Source organism: Procambarus clarkii, chromosome 31 (assembly GCF_040958095.1).
Source record: "Procambarus clarkii isolate CNS0578487 chromosome 31, FALCON_Pclarkii_2.0, whole genome shotgun sequence".
Taxonomy (NCBI): domain Eukaryota; kingdom Metazoa; phylum Arthropoda; class Malacostraca; order Decapoda; family Cambaridae; genus Procambarus; species Procambarus clarkii.
In genome coordinates, this window is record NC_091180.1 from 12,482,614 (window position 1) to 12,506,103 (window position 23,490).

Consider the following 23,490-nt stretch of genomic DNA (forward strand, 5'->3'; position numbering starts at 1 on the left):
TTTACACTTCGTGTCATTACCATGAACATCTATCCCATATTCCCAGTAATATTTGTACCCAAGCCTGAGCCGCATGTACACAGAGTCACTCCAAGCATTTCTCCTTTTACCATAAGTGAAATGGGTGTTTTGACTCACATACATGTAGTGTTGCATGGTTTGACTACTCTCATACATTATCTCTCTCCTCTCCACTCCCGCCTGTGCCTGAATATTTCTGATTTTGCTTCTTATTTGTCTCATTGTGAATTCACATTCAATGTCAACTTGTGGTTTTGATGTGGCACGTTTGGCCAAGTCATCCGCCACCTCGTTGAGCACTATTCCAACATGAGATGGAATCCACATGAATTTCACACTATAACCTTTCAGCTGTATCTCAGTTATTCTTCTCTTACAGTCCTCCACTATAGACATGAAGACTGGGTTTCGACTGTTGACTATTTCTTATGACTTGTTGACTGTTTCGACTATTAACTGGTTGAATATTCTTTTTACAGATGGCTCGTTACAGAGCACCATTCCATCAATTACGAATATCTTATGGAACTAATAAGGGGAAGAACTATACTGAAGAAGAGGATCGTTTCCTTGTGTGTATGCTGCACAAGCTGGGATTCGATAAAGAAAATGTGTACGAAGAGTTACGAGCAGCTGTAAGGTGAGCTGAGATGGGGATCACTTTGTCACAAATTCAAATTCCTAAAGCTGTAAATCAAATATGTAATACTTAACATTTTTATATATTTAGTGTATTGTCAATAGTTCACTGTATAATATGGTGTCTCATGATATAGGGACAGGAAGCATATGTATATGTATACTTTAGGCTTGTGTCAAGGTACCCTCAACCTTACGTTGTGGTTACCTTGTGGCGATTACCAGGATCAACGTCCCCGCAGCTCGGTCTCTGACCAGTCCTCCTGGTTGGTGGTTTGATCAACATGGCTATTGGATGCGGCTGCTCGCTTCCTAATGTGTGAATCGCAAGCTGGTTGATTAGTTGTCCTTTGAAGGTGTTTATCGAGTTCTCTCTTGAAAACCATGAGAGGCTGGCCAGTTATGCCCATTGAGTGTACATGGAGTGTGTTAAAAAAGTCTTGGGTCTTCAATGTTGATAGTGCTCACTGTGTACCTATTGCACCTCTGCTTTTCAATGAGGCTATTTTGCACATCCTGCTATGACTCCTGGTCTTGTGTGATGCTATTTCCATGTACAGATTTGGAACCATTACCTCTTAATATTTTTCAGGTGTAAATTAATTAATTAAATTAAAATTATGATGTATATCTCTCCCTCGCCTGCACTCTATGGAATACAGATTTTAGCATTTTAACTTGTCCCATTAATTAAATGTTTTATAAGAATGGATTCCAGCAATAAAAGATCTTTGCACATTCTCCAGGTCAACAATTTCTCTAGCTTTGAAAGAGGCTGTTACTGAGCCACAATATTCCACCCTAGAGAGTACTAGTGTCTAGAAAAGTGGCATCATTGGTATGGCATCCCTTGTTTGGAAAGTTGTTGTTATTTGCCTTGTCATTTTTCTTGGTCGTGACAGCTGCTTTATTGTGTTCTTTAACCCTTGGGCTGTACATGCTATCATATGAAATATTAGGCTACCTCGAAAGATTTTAAATCTCCGGCAGGTACACAGGACTCGCATCAACTTCCTCAGTCTCTCAGTAAACGGTCTGCATCTTGAAAAAAAATCATGGACACCATTCCTGGGTGTGAAGGCTTTAGTACTGAATGAACAACCAAGGCTGGCATATGCAGCATGAGCTAACAGTACTGCTGTTCAGTTTGTGTCAACAGCATCATTTAAAAATGATGAAACATATAAGTAACTGCTAATATTTTGCAACGATAGTATCATAGAAGATCTTGACTATGATAGACTATGTACATTGCTCAGATATCAATGAACACTGTGCTGTTTATGATGTTCACAGCATGACGCAGACAGCCACAACCCTCTGCCATTGTTTGGTACATCTTCACATCATGAAACGACTTTGTGCGCCTTTAGAAATAAACTTATGCAAAAATGATTCATACTCAGGATTTACTGACCAGAATGCTGATAATAATAACATTGTGCCTAGAGTCTGTGATCCGCATGTTGGTGGCATCGTCAGCTGACTGGTGTGTTGACGCTGTGCTGTGTGTGAGCCCATCTGACCATCTTAGTGGGATCGTCATGGTACACAAAAATGTAGATACTTAAAAGAGGTGTATATGTGTATACAGTAGTATAGTAGTATTAGTCATCCATCAGTCTCAGGAGACTATGGAGTTGCACTCTGGTTGTTGGTCTGGAGTGGCCTCTCCAGGGCAGGTTGATTAGGGGAACAAGCTGTCACCCATGCAGCACGTCTCCCCCTCTCCACGATCGCCGAAAGTCTCCAATGGAAAGGCAAAAACCAATACGATTGGTTCCAGTGCCGTCGCAGAAACAGAATGAAGTTGAAGGCAACAACAAACTGCCCTAGGAGCTCCAGCTCCAGAGTTTACCTCGAAGTTGGTGAAAGAATGCATTGGGACTCCAAACCCAGAGACTGCCGTGGTCATGGCTGGAGAAGAACCACCCCATCAAGGGCAAGAACGACCCAGCCTCTTGAAGCAAAGCTTGGGCCACACGAGTCCCTGGAGGTGGCCGACCGAATTAGAGCCTGTGATAATGGTGTTTTACACTTCTTGAATATATAATTCCAGGAGTCTTGGCCTGGTGCAGAGTGCATGGGCATGCTGACTGCTTCAAAGTCCAGTGGGGATAGGGGTGACATCTGATATTTGGTTCCATGTTGGTGTCACATTCATAATTCATTTCGATTGTTGATCTTCAATGTGTTGTGGGGTTCACTGAGAACAGTTGCGCTATAGCCTCAATATTTCACTCATTTCTTTATTGTCATCTATGAAAGTTCCATCACCCTTGCACAAGGGCCTAATGCAGGATGCAGTTCTTGTTCTAGATTTTGCATTGGAGAAAAAGTATTTTGGATTCCTCTCTATTTCATGTATAAGTTTTTGCTCTCTCTGTCTTTCCTGGATTTTATTATTCTTGCAACTTTAGTGCAATTGTTATTATTTGTCTACACAGCCTTCTTTGTAGTTCTTGGGATTAAGTGAAGCATTTTAGAGGTTCTCCAATTTGTTTTCGTCAGATATTGAGAGAACGGCATTCTCATTCTAGCTTGCATCATCTCTTTCTCATCAGTAATATGTGATTTAGCACACACACACACACACACACACACACACACACACACACACACACACACACACACACACACACACACACACACACACACACACACACACACACACACACACACACACACACACACACACACACACACACACACACACACACACACACACACACACACACACACACACACACACACACACACACACACACACACACACACACACACACACACACACACACACACACACACACACACACACACACACACACACACACACACACACACACACACACACACACACACACACACACACACACACACACACACACACACACACACACACACACACACACACACACACACACACACACACACACACACACACACACACACACACACACACACACACACACACACACACACACACACACACACACACACACACACACACACACACACACACACACACACACACACACACACACACACACACACACACACACACACACACACACACACACACACACACACACACACACACACACACACACACACACACACACACACACACACACACACACACACACACACACACACACACACACACACACACACACACACACACACACACACACACACACACACACACACACACACACACACACACACACACACACACACACACACACACACACACACACACACACACACACACACACACACACACACACACACACACACACACACACACACACACACACACACACACACACACACACACACACACACACACACACACTCACTCACTCACTCACTCACTCACTCACTCACTCACTCACTCACTCACTCACTCACTCACTCACTCACTCACTCACTCACTCACTCACTCACTCACTCACTCACTCACTCACTCACTCACTCACTCACTCACTCACTCACTCACTCACTCACTCACTCACTCACTCACTCACTCACTCACTCACTCACTCACTCACTCACTCACTCACTCACTCACTCACTCACTCACTCACTCACTCACTCACTCACTCACTCACTCACTCACTCACTCACTCACTCACTCACTCACTCACTCACTCACTCACTCACTCACTCACTCACTCACTCACTCACTCACTCACTCACTCACTCACTCACTCACTCACTCACTCACTCACTCACTCACTCACTCACTCACTCACTCACTCACTCACTCACTCACTCACTCACTCACTCACTCACTCACTCACTCACTCACTCACTCACTCACTCACTCACTCACTCACTCACTCACTCACTCACTCACTCACTCACTCACTCACTCACTCACTCACTCACTCACTCACTCACTCACTCACTCACTCACTCACTCACTCACTCACTCACTCACTCACTCACTCACTCACTCACTCACTCACTCACTCACTCACTCACTCACTCACTCACTCACTCACTCACTCACTCACTCACTCACTCACTCACTCACTCACTCACTCACTCACTCACTCACTCACTCACTCACTCACTCACTCACTCACTCACTCACTCACTCACTCACTCACTCACTCACTCACTCAACTCACTCACTCACTCACTCACTCACTCACTCACTCACTCACTCACTCACTCACTCACTCACTCACTCACTCACTCACTCACTCACTCACTCACTCACTCACTCACTCACTCACTCACTCACTCACTCACTCACTCACTCACTCACTCACTCACTCACTCACTCACTCACTCACTCACTCACTCACTCACTCACTCACTCACTCACTCACTCACTCACTCACTCACTCACTCACTCACTCACTCACTCACTCACTCACTCACTCACTCACTCACTCACTCACTCACTCACTCACTCACTCACTCACTCACTCACTCACTCACTCACTCACTCACTCACTCACTCACTCACTCACTCACTCACTCACTCACTCACTCACTCACTCACTCACTCACTCACTCACTCACTCACTCACTCACTCACTCACTCACTCACTCACTCACTCTACCAAAGAACCAACAAGAATGAGAGGAGAAGATGAACCAGCAATGCTTGATTTGATATTTACCCTAAATGAATGGGATATAAGGGAAGTTAAGATGGAAGCGCCCTTGGGAATGAGTGACCACAGTGTATTGAACTTTGAGTACCTGGTAGAGCTAGGACTTATCTCCCCCCAAAAAGAACTAGGAATCAAAAGGCTGGCATACCGAAAGGGGAATTATGAACAGATGAGAAGTTTCCTAAGTGAAATACCTTGGGACACAGACCTCAGAGACAAGTCTGTACAGGGTATGATAGACTATGTTACCCAAAAGTGTCAGGAGGCAGTAAACAGGTTCATCCCGGCCCAAAGGGAAAAATCCGAGAAGCAACAGAAGAATCCATGGTATAATAGGGCATGTATGGAAGTGAAGAAACTGAACAAAAAGGCGTGGAGGAACTTCCGGAATAACAGAACACCAGAAAGCAGAGAGAGATACCAGAGAACCAGGAATGAGTACGTCAGGGTGAGAAGAGAAGCAGAGAAAAATTTAAAAAATGATATAGCAAACAAAGCCAAGACCGAACCAAAGCTACTCCACAGTCACATCAGAAGGAAAACAACAGTGAAAGAACAGGTATTGAAACTTAGAACAGGCGAGGACAGGTATACAGAGAATGACAGAGAGGTGTGTGAGGAACTCAACAAGAGGTTCCAGGAGGTCTTCACAATAGAACAGGGTGAGGTCACTGTGTTAGGAGAAAGGGAGGTAAACCAGGCGGCCTTGGAGGAGTTCGAAATTACGAGAGAGGAGGTCAAGAGACACCTGCTGGATCTGGATGTTAGAAAGGCTGTTGGTCCAGATGGGATCTCACCATGGGTACTGAAAGAGTGTGCAGAGGCACTTTGCCTGCCACTCTCCATAGTGTATAGTAAGTCACTAGAGACGGGAGACCTACCAGAAATATGGAAGACGGCGAATGTGGTCCCAATATACAAAAAGGGCGACAGACAAGAGGCACTGAACTACAGGCCAGTGTCCTTGACTTGTATACCATGCAAGGTGATGGAGAAGATCGTGAGAAAAAACCTGGTAACACATCTGGAGAGAAGGGACTTCGTGACAAATCGCCAACATGGATTCAGGGAGGGTAAATCTTGCCTTACAGGCTTGATAGAATTCTACAATCAGGTGACACAGATTAAGCAAGAAAGAGAGGGCTGGGCGGACTGCATTTTCTTGGATTGTCGGAAAGCCTTTGACACAGTACCGCATAAGAGGCTGGTACATAAGCTGGAGAGACAGGCAGGTGTAGCTGGAAAGGTGCTCCAGTGGATAAGGGAGTATCTAAGCAATAGGAAGCAGAGAGTTACGGTGAGGGGTGAGACCTCCGATTGGCGTGAAGTCACCAGTGGAGTCCCACAGGGCTCTGTACTCGGTCCTATCTTGTTTCTGATATATGTAAATGATCTCCCGGAGGGTATCGATTCATTTCTCTCAATGTTTGCGGACGATGCTAAAATTATGAGAAGGATTAAAACAGAAGAGGACTGTTTGAGGCTTCAAGAAGACCTAGACAAGCTGAAGGAATGGTCGAACAAATGGTTGTTAGAGTTTAACCCAACCAAATGTAATGTAATGAAGATAGGTGTAGGGAGCAGGAGGCCAGATACAAGGTATCATCTGGGAGAGGAAATTCTTCAGGAGTCAGAGAAGGAAAAAGACTTGGGGGTTGATATCACGCCAGACCTGTCTCCTGCAGCACATATCAAGCGGATAACATCAGCGGCATATGCCAGGCTGGCCAACATACGAACGGCATTCAGAAACTTGTGTAAAGAATCATTCAGAACTTTGTATACCACATATGTCAGGCCAATCCTGGAGTATGCAGCCCCAGCATGGAGTCCATATCTAGTCAAGGATAAGACTAAACTGGAAAAGGTTCAAAGGTTTGCCACCAGACTAGTACCCGAGCTGAGAGGTATGAGCTAAGAGGAGAGACTACGGGAATTAAACCTCACTTCGCTGGAAGACAGAAGAGTTAGGGGGGACATGATCACCACATTCAAGATTCTGAAGGGGATTGATAGGGTAGATAAAGACAGTCTATTTAACACAAGGGGCACACGTACTAGGGGACACAGGTGGAAACTGAGTGCCCAAATGAGCCACAGAGATATTAGAAAGAACTTTTTTAGTGTCAGAGTGGTTGACAAATGGAATGCATTAGGAAGTGATGTGGTGGAGGCTGACTCCATACACAGTTTCAAGTGTAGATATGACAGAGCCCGATAGGCTCAGGAATCTGTACACCTGTTGATTGACGGTTGAGAGGCGGGACCAAAGAGCCAGAGCTCAACCCCCGCAAACACAACTAGGTGAGTACAACTAGGTGAGTACACACACACACACACACACACACACACACACACACACACACACACACACACACACACACACACACACACACACACACACACAATATATATATATATATATATATATATATATATATATATATATATATATATATATATATATATATATATATGTCGTACCTAATAGCCAGAACGCACTTCTCAGCCTACTATTCAAGGCCCGATTTGCCTAATAAGCCAAGTTTTCATGAATTAATGTTTTTTCGTCTACCTAACCTAACCTAACCTAGCTTTTTTTGGCTACCTAACCTAACCTTACCTATAAATATAGGTTAGGTTAGGTTAGGTAGGGTTGGTTAGGTTCGGTCATATATCTACGTTAATTTTAACTCCAATAAAAAAAATTGACCTCATAAATAGAGAAAAGGGTTGCTTTATCATTTCATAAGAAAAAAATTATAGTAAATATATTAATTCAGGAAAACTTGGCTTATTAGGCAAATCGGGCCTTGAATAGTAGGCTGAGAAGTGAGTTCTGGCTACTAGGTACGACATATATATATATATATATATATATATATGTCGTACCTAGTAGCCAGAATGCACTTCTCGGCCTACTATGCAAGGCCAGATTTGCCCAATAAGCCAAGTTTTCCTGAATTAATATATTTTCTCTATTTTTTTTCTTATGAAATAATAAAGCTACCCATTTCATTATGTATGAGGTTAATTTTTTTTTAATGAAGTTGAAATTAACGTAGATATATGACCGAACCTAACCAACCCTACCTAACCTAACCTAACCTATCTTTATAGGTTAGGTTAGGTTAGGTAGCCGAAAAAGTTAGGTTAGGTAGGTTAGGTAGTCGAAAAACAAATATTTCATGAAAACTTGGCTTATTAGGCAAATTGGGCCTTGCATAGTAGGCTGAGAAGTGCGTTCTGGCTACTAGGTACGACATATATATATATATATATATATATATATATATATATATATATATATATATATATATATATATGTATGTCGTATATAAAAAATACGAATATATATCGAATATAAGAATACGTAGTATATGTCGAAATACAAATATATGTCGAATATAAGAATACGAGTATATGTCGAAAATATATATATATATACATATATATATATGTGTGTGTGTGTGTGTGTGTGTGTGTGTGTGTGTGTGTGTGTCGTACCTAGTAGCCAGAACGCACTTCTCAGCCTACTATGCAAGGCGCAATTTGCCTAATAAGCCAAGTTTTCATGAATTAATTGTTTTTCGACTACCTAACCTACCTAACCTAACTTTTTCGGCTACCTAACCTATAAAGATAGGTTAGGTTAGGTTAGGTTAGGTAGGGTTGGTTAGGTTCGGTCATATATCTACGTTAATTTTAACTCCAATAAAAAAAAAATTTCCTCATACATAATGAAATGGGTAGCTTTATCATTTCATAAGAAAAAAAATAGAGAAAATATATTAATTCGGGAAAACTTGGCTTATTAGGCAAATCGGGCCTTGCATAGTAGGCCGAGAAATGCATTCTGGCTACTAGGTACGACATATATATATATATATACTGTATATATATTATTTATTTATTTATTTATTTATTCATTTATTTATATTGCTACAGTGCCTATTTTCTAAAGACACTGGTTTAAGTTTGCATTATCTAGTTTTCCCTTGAATATTTCTGAAATGTTTTGGTTTAATCATTCTCAGTTAATCTGTTTATTAGAATTGAATTTCTTGAATTCTCTTCTTCTTAGATTTGAGTCTGTAGAAGTCTGTTGGCCATGCATGTTTGAACTTTGATTACATTGTGATCTGAGTAACATGTACAGTATTTGTAATCATTATGTCCCTAATCAGTTCAATATTTGTTTGTAAAAATAAGATCTAGGTGTTTTCTAGTTCTACTATTTGCTGGTTTAAAGTAAATCTGTCACATCTGCAAGAGGTCATTGTGTGACTCTTCATTTAGACTACTTCCTCTGGTATAAAAGTTCAAATTTTTCCAGTTTAGATGCCTTGATTTGAAATCATTAAGCATAATGGTGTTCGGGGTAGGGGTTTGTGAGGTCTTCTAGGCAGAATTCTATTTTTATAAGTTGGTTTTAAACGACTGAGGATTTGTATCTGGTGCTTTATATACAAGGACAGTCACCACATTTATCTTTTCTATTTTGACTATGAGCACTTCCACCATATTGTTTGTGGTGTTTAGCAGCTGAGTGGCACTGAGGCTGTCTTTGATGTTCAGGCTGACCCCACCCTGTAGTCTGTGTTTCCTGTCACATCTGAAAAGATTGTCCGTTGGCACCCATATCTCATTTTTATAATAATCCCTAATGTGAGTTTTAGTTAATGTTGCAAATATTGCATTTGCCTCATTTATGAGGCCAGTTATAACATGGACTTCCTTCAGTGTGCCTTCGAAATGTTACATGTGGGCAAATAGGAAAGATGTTATCGTATTTGTGGAATTGCTTGATATTTTATATACTGGTTCTTAGTATCTGTGATTCCATAAGGGTGCCTTATTATGTGTGTGTGGTCTAGCATTTGAGGAAGTTGATGGTAGAGTCTGGACTCTCCCTGGTATGCAACCCCATAACTGTTTCCTAACTTTGAGTGCCTGTTACTGCTAGGTTAACAGAGGCATTAGGTGAAAGGAAATGTGCCCAACCATTTCTGTTTTATAAATATAATAAATAAATAAATGTTTATTTAGGGTAAGGTACATACATAAAGAGATTTTACAAAGTTTGTTGGGTTAATAGATAGGGCTAGTACATACAATGCCTAAAGCCACTATTACGCAAAGCGTTTCGGGCAGGGAATCGAATTCCCTGCCTGAATTCCCGTTCTGCCTGGGAATCGAATCTGGGATCCTTGATTGCGAGTAGAGAATGAAGCCAACTGTACTGTGAGACCCCTAATAACTTGTTTGCTTGCTTGCTAGTGCTACTGTAATGTTGCTGTATTTTGTTTAGTTTAAACAGCAACATGAAGTGCAGAAAGCTTTTTTTATTGCATTAAAGCAATATTTTGTATGGGCTGGCATCCATGTCCTCCTTTCATCTCGCTTCTTGTCTTTCCAGATCTGCACCTCAATTCCGGTTTGATTGGTTCATTAAAAGTCGAACGGCATTGGAGCTCCAGCGTCGATGTAATACATTAATTACTCTTATTGAACGTGAAAATCAAGAACTAGAAGAAAAAGAAAGAGCAGAGAGGAAAAAAGGCAGGCCTAGAGGGCTGTACATGAAGTCGGGGAAGAGAGCCGGCGCCACTCAAGATGGCCGAGGAAGACGAAAGAAGAAGGCGGAATAAATTTGTCGTTCTTCGATAATAAATTATTGCAGATGCAGTTACAGTGTTATAAGATCTGCAAACAGAGTAGATTAAATATTTTACTGTGTATGTTTAAGTACAGCATTCCCATGTTTATAAAAAGATTTATAATGGGGTTAAAAAGTCCCATGTTATTTTGTCCCCAAGACCAACAAACCCAATTGGATATTCGGCCCATACAACCTTCATTCACGGCAAGTGTGAGAGAGAACTAACGTAAGGAGATATAACTGCACCAAGTACAGTAGCTAGTAGGGGAGACTCTTGAACTAGAGTTCTCTCCCCTTACACACAACCAGGTAAGCACATGTAAAGCCTCCTACAGCTTACATGTGTCGTGTGTCTGGTAAGAGGGTGTGCTAGATGTCCAAGTGACCATTCTGTGTTGACACTTTCCCATTCCAATTGGGGAACCCATTTTTGTTAACTGTGTCACACTCTTGACTTGCTTATTGATATATAAAAGTCTTTTTAATTTTTGTTTAAAATGTTTATAGATTTTGAACATTGATTTTTGTATCAAAATACTCAAAAATTAATTGAATTGAACATTCGAAAAAAAAAAAATGGGTAACCATTGTTGGGTGTACGAGACACTGCCTAGTTTTAAAATGTTATCAATATTTATATTTTGACCAGTAACAGTAATTTATTCAATTGGTGTTGAAATAAATGCATAATTGATATGCCGAGCTGTGGGCTGCGATTATACATGGCACTGAGCCATATGCTAGAGCATTGGAAGCCTGTAAGGTGTACCTGCTCAAATATTGCCTTGTGACAAAGATTTGTAAACAGATTTTTGGCTTAAATGCAATAGAACAGCATCATTAGAACTAAAGAATGTTAAATCATAATATAATAATATACTGTGTTTATTATGAGAACTCTTGAACCCTTTGGCTGCGCATTCCGTTATATAATGTTTTATTTACGTAAATTCAGTCTTGCGTGATTGTAATATTACAATTTCACTTTTCAGTATTCTTTGACTTAATATTGTCATTTATACTAAAATGGTATATATATATAGTTTAAAATAGGCTGTGGATGCATGGTGCAGAGATGGAAGAGAGTAATGTGCAAAACAAAATTGTTAGGCATCACAATGTAAAACACATTTTTTGGCTTGCTATAAGTTAAAGGTGAGGCAGATGGGCAGAGGAAGCACTTAGGGTAAACATGAGCATAGCACAATGCATCGCACATACAAGAAAAAGCTTTAGACGTAGTTTAGCTTGTATCTTGCAGACCCAACAAACATGTGGTTGAAAAGTGTGCACACAGCCAAATTTGCTCTGCCTCGTGCCCAGACAATCCGTGTACATCCAAGCCTGCCTCTACAGATTTTGGGTGCTCGTTTAAACCAAATTTGCAAATCCACTTTTGCAGAATTGACGGTCAACAGAACGTGGAAAAACTTGACAGTAATTATGCCAACAATTATCAAATTTATCAATATGGAAATCAATTTCATTATGTTTTTGTAAATACAGTAGTAATAAAATATTCTTCTTATATTTGATTTAACTTGTCACACGGCCTCGCACACAACGGGTCCGTGGTCCGAGTCTCCTAGAGTCCAGGTGAATGCAATATTTGATTTATAATACACCATAATTCCTGTTACAGTGTAAATAGTTTCACAAAATATATATGCAGATTGTCGCATGCATTTGAATGGTGTTGCATGAAAAATGGGGCATAACTCAACATGGCAAGCAAAATTCTGTTCAGCAATTTTCCTGTTCCTCTAATATACTGGAATGTTCCATTGGTTGTAAAGATTCTTATATATATTTTAGTATACCCTTTGTGTGTGTGTGTGTGTGTTTCATGATCGTCGATTGCCTATATATTATATCTTCTGTAGAGTATATGTAATACACACATACGGGGGTATACGTTAACACATCTAGCCACAGGTTTAGTGCTAAACAGCTCTACAAATTATAATTACAGTACAAAATATGGAAAGCATTGACAAGTAATGTAGACATTGGTGTCTACTTTATCTAGCACTTTTCTGATCTTTGTAATGATTTTTAAACACATCACATTTTATAATATAAATGGGCCAGAAACTCATTTAAATTAGCAGAACCCAGTGAGCATATTGTATTTTATAAAAAAAAAAATAGCTCCTATTTTTTCCCAAGCTGATGCATCCCTAAGAAAGTAGGAAGTGGTAATAATGAGGATATAATTATTTGTATCACTTTAACGTTTCGTTAATAGTTTTCTTTTGTTGTAAAATACATTTTTTTTTTTTTTTTTTTTTTTTTTTTTTTTTGAGTAATATGTATACAGTAGTACATCTTTGGTAATACATTTGTTTTGAAGATTATTACCCATATAATGGGTGAGTGAAGACGATGCTGTGAGCGGTTCTCTGTTCTCCAGGATGTAGGAAGGTGTTAGTTGGCAAGCCCACCTCTTGTGTACTGGGCTTTCTACACCCTTTTTATACTTAAATTTGTTTAAATTGTAATATGTAAAAGTTAAGGTACACAATTTGTTTTAACCTGTTAGGTATATGTTCCGTCTTTCCCACGTTAAGAAATGAGTTCAAATTGTTTGGCAATCTTTAAAGTTTAGCATTGATTGTTGTATCAAAACAATCATATACATATGCTCTTGTACTAATTTCATAGTTTGGTGTTTTCCAAGTAATGAATGGATGAATGTTTATAATTAAAAAATAAAATCTGTACTAGATAGTGATTTATTTGGTATGGCTAGTTATCTTCATATGATGTTCCCATCAATGACATTCCATACAATGGATTTTATAATTTATGAAAGTTTATAGTTGCCTCTAACATTGAGATAGTTCAGAGGCATCCTTTCATGAGTAAATAAAATAATGGAGAGCACAATATGAAAAGTTTATTTTTGTCAACAATATATGTTTGTTGCTTGTAACAAGTGTATTCTAACAACTTTAGAATTATCAAAAAGAAAGCACCAAGCTGGGAAGATTATGTAGCACCATCAGCGTCTCTGGGTATTGCAAAGGTGCTAAATATCACCAAGGATGTAAAAAAAAAAAAAAATTAACGTTATGAGATTCACCAAGGCGGTGCAAGACTGTAAGTAGGAAAGTAAGAAGTGGGTGGCATTCCAGGTGTGGCCAATATGTAACCTAGCCAGAACCATCTGTGACCATCTGTTACAGTGGTAGGAGGAAGACCAAGAGTTGCCATTAAGGGCATGCAGGGTGTTACCTGTAACACCAGCCAATGGTTGCAGATTGAGGAACGAATGACTGTATAAATATGAATGAAGGATGCCTTTTTGGGAAATGGGATGGCATCCTTAGTGGTAATGTTCGCAAGTTCATTTTTCAAGTTAATATCAATATGGCTGAGAACCCAGCACAATGACTTGTCATAAAGCTGCTTGAGATAAGAAACATCTAATATTGGATTTCAGGCACCACAGCATGCAAAGGGTTAAATGACTAGAGCTCCGAGAGTCAACCACAATGACAATGGAACTTTAACATCAGAAAAACAGATGACGAAGAGTATACAAGATTGCATAGAGTTTCGTCATGAAGATGTTGGCCACTAGGGGTAGGTGGCCGACACATGTTTGGTTAGGGAAGAAAACTGTGTAGCCAACACTGTTGGCAGACTTCAACTAATCTAAATAGTGCAAAGAAAAGGCATTTCCTTGCAAAACTTTGCAAGTGGGACTCCCCATGTCATGAGGGATGGGGGACAAGGTTAGAACAACATGAGAGAAATTATGAATGTGAAGTGAAATGCGGAATCTAGTAAGCTAGATATACATTTATAGAAAAAAGGCAGGTGGGAAGAGGGCCCCACCAGAGGGGTAAGAGAACATGTCATAAGCGAGAGTGAGGATGTATAGGACTATGTGAGGTAGTGAAAACAGTAACAATCACAGTCCTGTAAAGAATTAAAAGATTCAAGCATTAACAGGGGCGGTATATTGACAAAATAAAATGTCATTTTAGTTTTATTACAAGAATATTTTTTGGGGGGTAGAGGGGGTAATTGCTTTACATAAAGTTTACAAAATAACCAAAAATGAGTGATAGGGGAAAACAGTTTTAGAAACAATGGAACTCAATTCACTACCCGAGAAGTATGAGACAAGACTTTTAATTAAGGAATGGGCCTCAGAATTCAAGTCTGATATGAGAGATATGAAGTGATCAAGATACAAGTATCAAAGATAAATCCCAAAATTTTAGCGGAATCTATTAAGAAAGGGATTACCGTAGAGTGGCGATTAGGGACAAAGAATGACCTGCTTCAGAGTAAGTTATAGCACAAGCTGTAGTTGCAAAGAACTTTAAGCCATGATTGGTACCAAGTGAAATCAAGTCTTAAAGTTTAAAAGAAAGACGAGAAAAAAGCGTTGAAAGAAGAGTGGCAGATTGTCACGAAGACCAAAAGAATGTAGTTGGGATAAAATATTCCATCTCCAAGTGATGTCATAAGCTTTTTTGAATGTCAAACAAGAACAGCAACAACGATGGTATTCACAACAGAAGCAGTGTGAATATAGACTTCCAAGTCTCCTGAGATGTCAGTCGTGCTGCAACACACTCAAAAGGCAAATTAGGAGAAGAGGTAGCAATAGTGTTCCAAGAACCACATAAGTTATACAGTAACAATGTGTTCAAAAAGTTCTCGTCGTTATGGCATTAGGTCGAAGGCAGGAGTGAAGTGAGCACCGCAGGTAAAGGCAGGAGGAAAGTGAACACGGGAGGTAACGGCAGGAGGAGAGTGAGCACCAGAGGTAAAAATAGGAGGAGAGTGAGCACCGGAAGTAAAGACAGGAGAGTGAGCACCGGACGTAAATACAGGAGGAGAGTGAGCTCGAGAGGTAAAGGCAGCAGGAGAGTGAGCTCGAGAGGTAAAGGCAGCAGGAGAGTGAGCTCGAGAGGTAAAGGCAGCAGGAGAGTGAGCTCGAGAGGTAAAGGCAGCAGGAGAGTGAGCTCGAGAGGTAAAGGCAGCAGGAGAGTGAGCTCGAGAGGTAAAGGCAGCAGGAGAGTGAGCTCGAGAGGTAAAGGCAGCAGGAGAGTGAGCTCGAGAGGTAAAGGCAGCAGGAGAGTGAGGTCGAGAGGTAAAGGCAGCAGGAGAGTGAGCTCGAGAGGTAAAGGCAGCAGGAGAGTGAGCTCGAGAGGTAAAGGCAGCAGGAGAGTGAGCTCGAGAAGTAAAGGCAGAACAGTGAAATGACCACCAGAGGTAAAGGCAGGAGGAGAATGGGCACAGGAGGTAAAGGCAGCAGGAGAGTGAGCACCGGAGGTAAAGGCAGCAGAGTGAAGTGAACACCGGAGCTAAAGGCAGGAGGAGAATGAGCACCGTAGGTAAAGGCAGGAGAAGAGTGAGAACGGGAGGTAAAGGCAGCAGAAGAGTGAGCACAGGAGGTAAAGGCAGCACGAGAGTGAGCACCGGAGGTAAAGGCAGCACGAGAGTGAGCACCGGAGGTAAAGGCAGCACGAGAGTGAGCACCGGAGGTAAAGGCAGGAGGAGAGTGAGCACCGGAGGTAAAGGCAGCAGGAGAGTGAGCACCAGAGGTAAAGGCAGGAGAGTGAGCACCGGAGGTAAAGGCAAGAGAAGAGTGAGCACCAGAGGTAAAGGTAGAGTTTGGGCCTTGGTAAAAAAGGTAACTGGAAATATATCACATATGTACTAAATCACATTCAACAGATTGACTTTAAGCATTAAGTCATATATGTGCTGTCTTGTGTGAGAACGGGTTGATCACTGTTAGTAACAGTGGCAGAACCGTTGTTGGCACTGCACACCATGACACGAGCATCACGTGCAGCATCTTCCATTCGACGACCCATATCCAGTATCTTGGTAAGAGAACTTTCATCATCAACAAGTTCTAGAGCTCTTCGACGAAGACGTGTAGATGTGCATGATTCAATTATTTGCTGTTTGATTTCTTTGTCAAGATCAGCAAACTCACAATGGGCTGCTAAGCCCTGCAGACGTGTGTGGTATTGATTAACGGTTTCATTAGAGAGTTGTCTGGCTCTCCTGAAATGCATAATTTCCATTGCAGTGTTTTGTCTTGGTTTGAAGTGCTCAGTTGCTGCTGATAATGTCAACTGGGAGTCCGAGTTAGGTAACATAGAGGACATCAACCTAGCAGTGCAATCTTTTCTTCAAAAAACTCTTAGCCTTTATAATACCCACTGTCCTATGCTTACAAAACAAGTCACAACCAAAAGGCTTAACAATTCCTGGCTTACAAAGGGAATACTTAAATCTATTAATAAAAAACATGACCTTGAGAAGAAGTATAGGTTAGGAATTGTCTCCAAAGAATTCTCAAAGAATTACTCATTATTGCTAAGATAATTAGACGAGCCAAAACTAAATACTACGAAGATAAATTTACCCAAATAAAGAGCAACATTAAACAAACTTGGAGCACAATTTCACAAATATTGGGATCAAAGAAGTCTTTAAATAACAAACCGACTCTCCTGTCTAATAACGATGGTCAGCTTTCAGCCTCTGATTCTGCTATTGAGTTCAATAGGTTCTTCTCTTCCATTGGTTCATCCCTTGCAAATGATATTCCATCTTCCAGTACTGACATTAAGGACTATCTTACAGGTAACTATCCACAGTCTCTGTACCTAAAGCCTATTAATTCCACTGACGTCAATGAGATAATCCTTTCCCTTAAAACCAAGTCTGGTGCCCTTGAGAAGATACCAACTTTAATTTACAAAAAAGCCTCCAGATCTTTAGCCCCTGCTATTGCTTTGCTCTTCAACAAGTCACTTGAACTTCAAACCTTTCCAGATATTCTAAAAAAAGCGAGAGTAACGCCTGTCCACAAATGTGGTGATCTCACAGATGTTAACAACGACAGACCTATATCAATCCTGCCAAACTTGTCAAAAATTTTTGAAAAACTAATCTATAAGCAGCTTTACTCATATCTAGCCAAACTCAATATACTTAGCCCTTGCCAATATGGCTTCAGACCCAAAAAAAAGTTGCCTCGATTTTCTTCTCTAGTGGTTGGACCCCTGCTGCTGACACACGGTGTCCCAAGAAATCCAGCTCTGGAACATGGAAAATACACTTCTCGGAGTTGAGCTGCAAGCCGAAGTTGCGCAGACGGGTGAGAAGGAGTCGGAGGTGTAGCAGATGTTCTGTTGGTGATGTACTGGCCACCAGCAGATCGTCAATGTAGGCGTAGCAAAAAGGAAGGTCCTTAACTACTTGGTCGATGAAGCGTTGGAATGTCTGGGCTGCATTCCGTAGACCAAAAGGCATCCGGACGAATTCAAACAGTCCAAAAGGTGTTGTGATCGCTGTTTTCGTAATGTCTGCCGGTTCCACAGGGATCTGGTGAAATGCCCGCACAAGGTCAATTTTCGAAAAAACGGTTGCGTTGCTCAATCCCTGTGAGAAATCCTGGATGTTTTCGGGACCATATGGAGAGGTGAAGCCCATGAACTGTTCGAAGGGCGGATTATTCCCGCCTCCTGTAGCTTATTGAATTCAGCACGTGCTACCGCCAGTCGTTCCGGTGCCAGGCGGCGTGGTCTGGCGAAGGTAGGTGCTCCCGTTGTAGTAATGTGATGCGTAATCGTATGTTGCACCTGTGGTCGAGGGCTGGCGGGTCACATCTTTGAATTCATCCAGGAGTGCTTGAAGTTCCGTAGATGCGACTGGGGTGACGATGTTAACTTGTGTAGAGGTACTAGGAGAGGCTCGAAGTACTGCACCTGCGGGATCCACCATAAGTCGATGGTGTTGCAGGAAATCCCATCCAAGAATGGGTTGTTCTACATCCGCTATGAGGAAAGTCCACGTAAAGCGACCCAGAGAGGCGAACTCGAGAACCAGGGCGCGGGTCCCATATGTACGGACGGACGTACCATTGGCGGCTCGTAAGTCCAAACCAGGAGTACGGGTTGGTTTGACCAGTGGGGGAGGCAACACACTAGCTGCTGCACCTGTGTCAACGAGGAAACGGCGTTTGGTTATGACGTCAGATATGTAGAGCAGTGTAGTGTTTGAAATGGCGGGGTCACTGGCCGTTAAGAGTCCCCGCCGAAGTAGTTTCCCGACCAGGAACAAGGAGCCCTACAGTTGTGGGCTTGGTGTCCGAACTTCTGGTGGTAAGAACAAAGCTCTCCACGATGTTCTCGCTGTCGCCTAGAGACTGATACTGGATTCGTATGGTACGTTTTTCCTGGGTGGAAGAAACGCCGGTTCTGGAGGACGTCGAGTTGTTGGGTGTCTGTAGTCTGCTGTGTATCACTGAGGTGGGACAGCGTAGCGTTATCAGACGTCGTATGAAGCCGGTCTGCCAGTGTAGCCAGCTGGGCTAATGGGGTGTCGTCAGCCATACTGAATAGGGCCGGTTGAATGTGTTTTGGACAGAGTTGTATCCACAGTGATCTCACAATCTCGCTGGGGGCTGGGCCAGTTGCAGTATGCATCACATACTGAATATGCCGCAGAAGCTGAGCTGGTGTTTTGTCTGCTAATCTTTTGTCAGTGAGGAGTTGGTCCCTTTGTTGAATGCGGCGTTTCATTGCTGCCTGTAGAAGAGCGGCCTTCAATGCAGTGTACGTCCTGGTGTCCGGTGATGACAGCGGAGGCAGTGTGCATAGCCTCCGAGGGAAGTGTTGGCAGGGTACAGGCATATCGGGCTTTCTCAGTCGAAATTTCGTGAAGGTCGAAAATAGCCTCCATCTGCATGAACCAAAATTCTGGCTCATCTGCGTTGTATGCTGGAAACCTGGTAGATAAATCCATGGCGAAGATCTAGTTTGTGACTAGGTGGGTCACACCCAGTGAGTGAAAAACCCACCTAGGTGGGTTTTTCACTCACTGGGTCACCAATGTAACGGTTCTATTGTTACGTAAAGTATGGTGACAATAAACACAGACACTAAGATACTATATATATATTTGGTCGAATATACAGAAGTACACAGGTGATACTTTGGTGTGAGTTGAGCGTACTGAGCGTCAGTACAGTATCTCGCAAGTGTCTGCTCTAGACCACACTTGAAAGTAGACTCTGGTTAATGTTTGCTATTCTGCTGCTTATATGCTCGGGCAACTCCTCACCGTGTTGCCCGGGCAACGCCTCACCTCATTCATCTCCAAAGGTTGACAGGAATATTAACAATGCATTTGGAGCGAGTATATTATTGGGATAATCTACTCGCTACAGAACTCCCCCTCCCAGGGGATGAAAGGAAAAATACTTGATCAAGGAACTTAGCTGGTCGGTGAATTGTACGCCCTGCTCGCGTTACATAACCATCAAAGTTAACTTCCTCCTCTTCGCTGATGTCATCTAACTGGGGTCGTAGGGTGGGAGGTCGCTCAGGATCGTCCGTCGTCGTAGGATCAGGTGGTGGTGCTGCTGGTAACTGTGGTCGAAAAAGTGAACTGCGTAGTCGGCGGATGTGTCTCTGGATTTAGCAGTGTCGCAGACGTTGAGACGAAGCCTGGAGCAGAGCAGAGAGCTGAGTGAGGCCGGAGTCGTGGAGCTCTATGTGGGAGAGCGTGGCGGCTCGATTGAGAATTGTGAGTGTCTGAACTCAGGGAGCGAGAGCGTGGCGGCTCGATGCGGTCGTAGTCTGCTGTCTGCTCTGTGTCGAAGCTGTAGCGTCTTGGGTTGTTGGTGGAGCATTTAGATCCGGGGCGGATGGGCTCGGGCACCAGGACAATAGGAGGTAATGTAGGCACGTAGTTAGGACAACGAGGGAATCACTGCTAGAGCTGAATTGTCCTGGAGGCGACGAAGAGTCGGAAACGCAAGCTGTAAGTCCTGTACTGCGCAAAGTGCTTGAGTCGGCAAAGTATCAGAATGCAGTGAACGTGTAGATGAATCTGACGAAAGAGCAGTTTTCGTGGGCGCCCCTGTAGAACAAGCAGTGCCCTGGCAGCGACGGAGAGTCGGCAGGACAGGCTGTAGATCACACATTATGTAGTTACTGATGAAGCTGCCAGATGAGTGAGTAGTGATCGTGGAGCAGCAAGCCGTAGTAGATGAAAATGCAGAGATGATCGCGATGAAAATCATAGCTATGGCAAGGGTGTTGGCAACGTTCCACGACAGGTAGCTGCGGTCCACAGCAAGCAGCAGCAGTGGAGGTCCAGTGAGAGTCCATGTTGTAGTCCATCGTGGCTGGGTATCGTCGAAACTCTCTGGGGTCACCAATGTAACGGTTCTATTGTTACGTAAAGTATGGTGACAAATAAACACAGACACTAAGATACTATATATATATTTGGTCTAATATACAGAAGTACACAGGTGATACTTTGGTGTGAGTTGAGCGTACTGAGCGTCGGTACAGTATCTCGCAAGTGTCTGCTCTAGACCACACTTGAAAGTAGACTCTGGTTAATGTTTGCTATTCTGCTGCTTATATGCTCGAGCAACACCTCACCGTGTTGCCCGGGCAACGCCTCACCTCATTCATCTCCAAAGGTTGACAGGAATATTAACAATGCATTTGGAGCGAGTATATTATTGGGATAATCTACTCGCTACACCCTCTTCTTCCAACATTATCCCCTCCACTTCCAATCTGACTTCAAACACTACAACTTCTGATACTTCCCACCTGGGCCCTGTCACCATGCCTACAGCCCGCCTTCATCCCCCACCAGCTTCAGTTATTCCTAAGGTATCTCTTTTCATCAACCGATCCCGTTCAGCAACTCGTTATCTCACTCCCACTTCCCGCTGTCAATCTCCCATTACTCCTGCCTCCCTCCTCCAAGACGCACCCTCCTCAGTAACTGCCAAAGTCATTGATTATGGCAAACCTCGTCATCTTCAACAGACACAAAACCCCACCAGCACCCCATCAAACCCGGAACATTCATAAAGATCATCCAATTTAATGTGCGGGCATATTTCTCCATTAAACACATGATGTCAGATTTTATTGAGATCGAGAGACCTGATGTGCTATTATTAAATAGCACATTCATTACGAACTCATATAAAATCAAACATTATGGCTACTCCTCGCGTATCCTACCAGTCACCAGATGAAGCACATGAAGGCGTTGCAATACTCATCCGTTCTTCATACAAACACGAACTCTTACACACTCATTGGCTTCACAAACATTTCATAGCTTTCAAGTCCACACACAAATAGGTTCTCTCATCATCTGCACAACCTACAACCGTCCTAACACCGGCATTCCCATGCAAGATATCACAACTCTCTTCAACCACACTCACTTGCCTGTTTTTCTGCTTGCAGACCTCAATGCACAACATCCTACATTCCACCACAATACCACAAATCAGCATGGCAGACAGCTTCACCAAATATACACCCAAAAACACCTATTCTTTCTTGGTCCTGACTTCCCCACTTCTTTCAGTCATACAGGTTCTGGCAGACCTGATCTCATATTCACCAACAGACATGGCACAAACTTGCATCACTTCATTTCACCAGGGCCCATTACGGGCTCTGATCATATTCCCTTAATTCTCACAGTCTCCACAAATCCTATTCTCATCCCCAGCACTCCTCAATTCTCATACCTTGGGGCAAACTGGGACATGTTCAAACAACACATTGATGACATTGATCTCACTTATGAATACAATGGCAAACATCACACTGACATCGACACACAAGCACGCAACATACAAGACACCATCATTCATGCAGCAAATATCTCTATTCCTAAAACAACACACAAACCATATTCCACTTTGACCCCCTCCATTCGCACAAAACGCCTCTTAGCTTACTATCACACTAGATTCTTACAAAACATGCATCGTCATGGACAAATACTATGGGACCTAACACCATTAAAAAAACCACATCCTTAACAGCCTAGATGAAGACCACACAAAACACTGGAGACACCTCATAGAACAAGCAGAACAACACAGAAAACTGACACCTCAAGAATTCTGGAAACAAATCAAACGCTTACAAGATCAACTCACACACCGTTTAAATACCTTCAAAATTCAAATTCAAATAATAAATAAATAAATAAATAAATAAATAAATGTTTATTTAGGTAAAGTACATACATACAAGAGGTGATACAAAAATTGATAGATTTATAGATAAAGCTAGTACATACAATGCCCAAAGCCACTATTACGCAAAGCATTTCGGGCAGGAAAAACATTAAAGACTAAAACTTAATACTAATTGAGATTAAAGTCCCTCAGCCCATTATGTGCCTCTGTAACCCTTTCCACTACCGCCCACAAGATGGATATGGGGTGCATAATAAATGAACTAAACTAAAGTATAAAATGTGTTGAGAAAAAATAAAAATAAAAAAGGGGGAACATGGCAGAAAAACAGCAAAAATACAATTAGGTCGACAAACAGCATTGTTTAAAAATAACAGACATGGGTTGACAAAATAGGGGTAAGGTAGGTTACAGGGAATTTATTAGGTAATGCTTAGTTTTTATCTTAAACTGGTTGAGAGAGGTACAGTCTTTAACATGATTGGGAAGGTCATTCCACATTCTGGGCCCCT

The 23,490-nt window shown here is 42.1% G+C and overlaps 1 protein-coding gene across 4 annotated transcripts in view; it reads left to right on the top strand.

Moving 5' to 3' along the window:
* LOC123758614 (chromatin-remodeling complex ATPase chain Iswi) overlaps positions 1 to 12,484 on the top strand; it is a 103,285-nt gene extending 90,801 nt beyond the window's left edge. For all 4 annotated transcript variants that reach the window (XM_045743068.2, XM_045743069.2, XM_045743070.2 and 1 more), the window contains 2 exons: positions 501 to 661; positions 10,714 to 12,484. In XM_045743068.2, the coding sequence (XP_045599024.1) occupies positions 501 to 661; positions 10,714 to 10,945 (393 nt within the window). In that variant the 3' untranslated portion in view covers positions 10,946 to 12,484. The remainder of the gene's footprint in view (positions 1 to 500; positions 662 to 10,713) is intronic.
* Positions 12,485 to 23,490: the final 11,006 nt, after the last annotated feature.